The sequence below is a fragment of the Echinops telfairi genome, unplaced genomic scaffold (genome assembly GCF_000313985.2).
Source record: "Echinops telfairi isolate 266 unplaced genomic scaffold, ASM31398v2 ScPeMD7_28;HRSCAF=97, whole genome shotgun sequence".
Classification (NCBI taxonomy): domain Eukaryota; kingdom Metazoa; phylum Chordata; class Mammalia; order Afrosoricida; family Tenrecidae; genus Echinops; species Echinops telfairi.
Genome location: NW_022103925.1, coordinates 4109781 through 4112520, shown reverse-complemented (window position 1 = coordinate 4112520; position 2740 = coordinate 4109781). Strand labels below are relative to the sequence as shown.

General features: G+C 62.6%; 1 protein-coding gene across 1 annotated transcript in view; it reads left to right on the top strand.

The window, feature by feature from the left end:
• Positions 1–2740, top strand: part of MYL5 (myosin light chain 5) — a 5038-nt gene that overhangs the window by 1834 nt on the left and 464 nt on the right. Inside the window, exons 4-5 of the mRNA XM_045289478.1 lie at positions 791–1009; positions 2316–2364. Coding sequence (XP_045145413.1) covers positions 791–1009; positions 2316–2364 — 268 coding nt within the window. The remainder of the gene's footprint in view (positions 1–790; positions 1010–2315; positions 2365–2740) is intronic.

The window sequence follows — 2740 nt, the reverse complement described above, 5'->3', positions numbered from 1 at the left end:
TAGCAGGAGTGTGGACAGCGGGTGTGCAGGAGCCAGGGTTGGGGACTGTGGATGCCAGGTGTGAGACAGTGGGGTGTGGGGACATCAAGCAGGTGCCAGCGGTGCAGATGCCAGGTGAAGTCCTCAGGCCCAGGTGTCCGTCTGTGTACACATTTAACCGGGGATGCCCCAGGGGGTGGGGTGGGGGGTGTGCAACCGCTCACAGACTCAGCTGTAAACCAGAGGTTCAAGTCTACCCCAGGCCCCTTGGAAAACAGGCCAAGGGATCTACGTCCCCAAACCCAGCTCCCGCCATCCTGCGGAGACAAGTGAGGTCTATGTGGAATTGAGTCATCCAACTCCAGACATCTCCCATCAAGACTGGTATTTCCTGTTCTGGAAATCCCCTGCTCCCAGTCTCAGGGGACTCTGGTCTCTGAAGAGTCCCAGGCAGCCAGCTCAGGGTGTGTCAACTGGGCGGCTCCAAACCGACCTGGAACTGTACCTGCCCTCCACTTCCTGTCTGTCCCTGGATGCCAGCAGCATCTCTCCATCACGGAGCACTCCCCCCATTCTAGCCCTGGCTGCACCCTAGGAGACCCTGAAGAGCCCCGGCTCACCAAAGTGACCTCGAGGGGGGAGTCCAGGGTCTCTGGGTGGACAGGCTCAGGCAGAGGCCACGGGTGGCAAAGGCCTGGACCCCTGGGAGCGGGGCAATAGCTCACTCCTCCCTGCTTGGAATGGGAGAGGGCTGAAGTGGTCACTCAAAGAGAGGACAGCCCTCCAGATGGACTGGCGCCATGGTTACAAGCATGGGCACAGAGCCCAGCTGTGACCGTGACCTGGAGGAGGCGCAGGACCAGATGGTGCCTCACTCCTGTTGCTGTGGGGTCCATACGAGGGGGAGCTGCCCACGCAGCCGCCTGAACAGCCGGCCGTGTTTGTGGGCAGGTGTGGACGCTGAGGAGACCATCCTAAATGCCTTCAAGATGCTCGACCCTGACGGCAAGGGCAGCGTTAACAAGGACTAGTGAGTGCACGGAGGGGGGTGGGGAGGCATAGCTGGGTGCGGGGACAGGACAGGGTCCCCAGCGAGGGGCTATTTGGCCACCTGCCTACCAACCCCCACCCCCCCTCACTTCTCTGAGCATCAACCCATCCCAAACCCACGCCTGCTGCCCGAGCCAATGGTGACCCATAGCAGGGACCTCACACCAGCTCCTGCCCCAGTGCTGGTGTCACAGAATCTCCCGAAGGTTACCAAGCATGATGATTCCGCAGCAGCTCTTGGTACCAGGTGGGCGGGCACAGCAGCCGCACCAATGGGCAGGGGCAGAGGAACTGCTGGGAGGATGGTGCGGGCCGGGCACTGCTCCCTTCTGTTGGGCACAGGGTCGCTGTGGGCCGGAACCCACTCGAGTGATGAACTTTAGCCCCTTTACTGAGGTCTGCCTTGTGCGGGGGGTATCTGAGTGGAGTCTTGGTAACATAGTGGGCGTCCAGCTGCCAAGTCAGCAGTTGGAGACCACCAACCGCTCCTCGGGAGAAAGACGGGGCTCTCTACTCCCGTCCAGAGTCACCATCTCGGACACCCATAGGCGCAGTCCTACCCTGCCCTGCAGGGTCGCAAAGTCGGCATCAATCCCAGGGTTGGTCTGGGACCGAGGAGCCCCCCGGGTGGTGTAGTGGGTGACAAGTTCAAGCCCACCAGCCACTCCGAGGGAGAAGGGCTAGGCTCTGCTCCCATAGAGATGTCTAGCCCACCGGGGCAGTTCTGCTCTGAGTCAGAAGCCGCTCCATGGCCAGTGCCTTGGTTGGTTTCCAGGCTGCAGTGGGGCAGGGAGTAAGCTGGGCTGCTCACTGCAAGGTTGAAGGTTCAAACCCCGTCTCCCCCAACCCCCAGGCTCCGATGTTAGAAAGGCCTGCCGATCTGCTCCCATAGACTCCAGCCTAGGAACACCCCTGCCCCCCGCCCCTCACCGGAGTGGTCTCACCAGCACCAAACCAACAGTCCCTTATACCAGGCGCTGGGGAGGGGGCATTCTGGCCAAGTCCCCACCCCCTCCCAGTGTGGCCCGCATGTGCCTCTCCTTGCCCTCCACTCTGCCCCCACCAGGTGCCCACCCTGAGCCCAAGCCCCTGGGCAGAGGCCCCAGGATATTGGCAACCCAGCCACCCCTGAGCCCCTGTTGGAAACAAGGCTGGTGGAGACACCATGGACAGGCTGCATGCTCTCAGGGGGTCTCTCCTGCCCGAGGGAGTGGGTCCCAGGCAGGTGGCCCCTGGGGCAGCCCTTCCGGCTGGTCCCATTGCTCAGAAACCCTGCCCTTTCTTAGCATCAAACGCCTGCTGATGTCCCAGGCCGACAAGATGACCATGGAGGAGGTGAGGCCTTGCCCTGTCCACCTCCCCCTGACCATACTGCCACCAAGTCCAGTCCAGGGCCTGGGGGTGCTGGGGGGGCAGTGCAGGCAGGTGTGGGACACAGCCACCCCCACCACTGGAGGGTCTCTCCTTTGATGACTTCACCCTCAGAACGGGGGTTGGAAGGGTCAGGAGGGGTACGGGGAGCTAAGGTCAACAGGGTCAGGGTGGGGACTAAAGGCTGTCCTGGGCATGTGGGTGCCCCAGCAGAGCTCTCCACACCCTCCCACCCCTACCTCCTCCGGGCCAACCCCAGGGGGGGCGAGACACCCCTCCCCCACCTTCTGCCTCAACTCCCCGTCACCCACCCACCCACCCTCATGGGATGAAAGGCCCA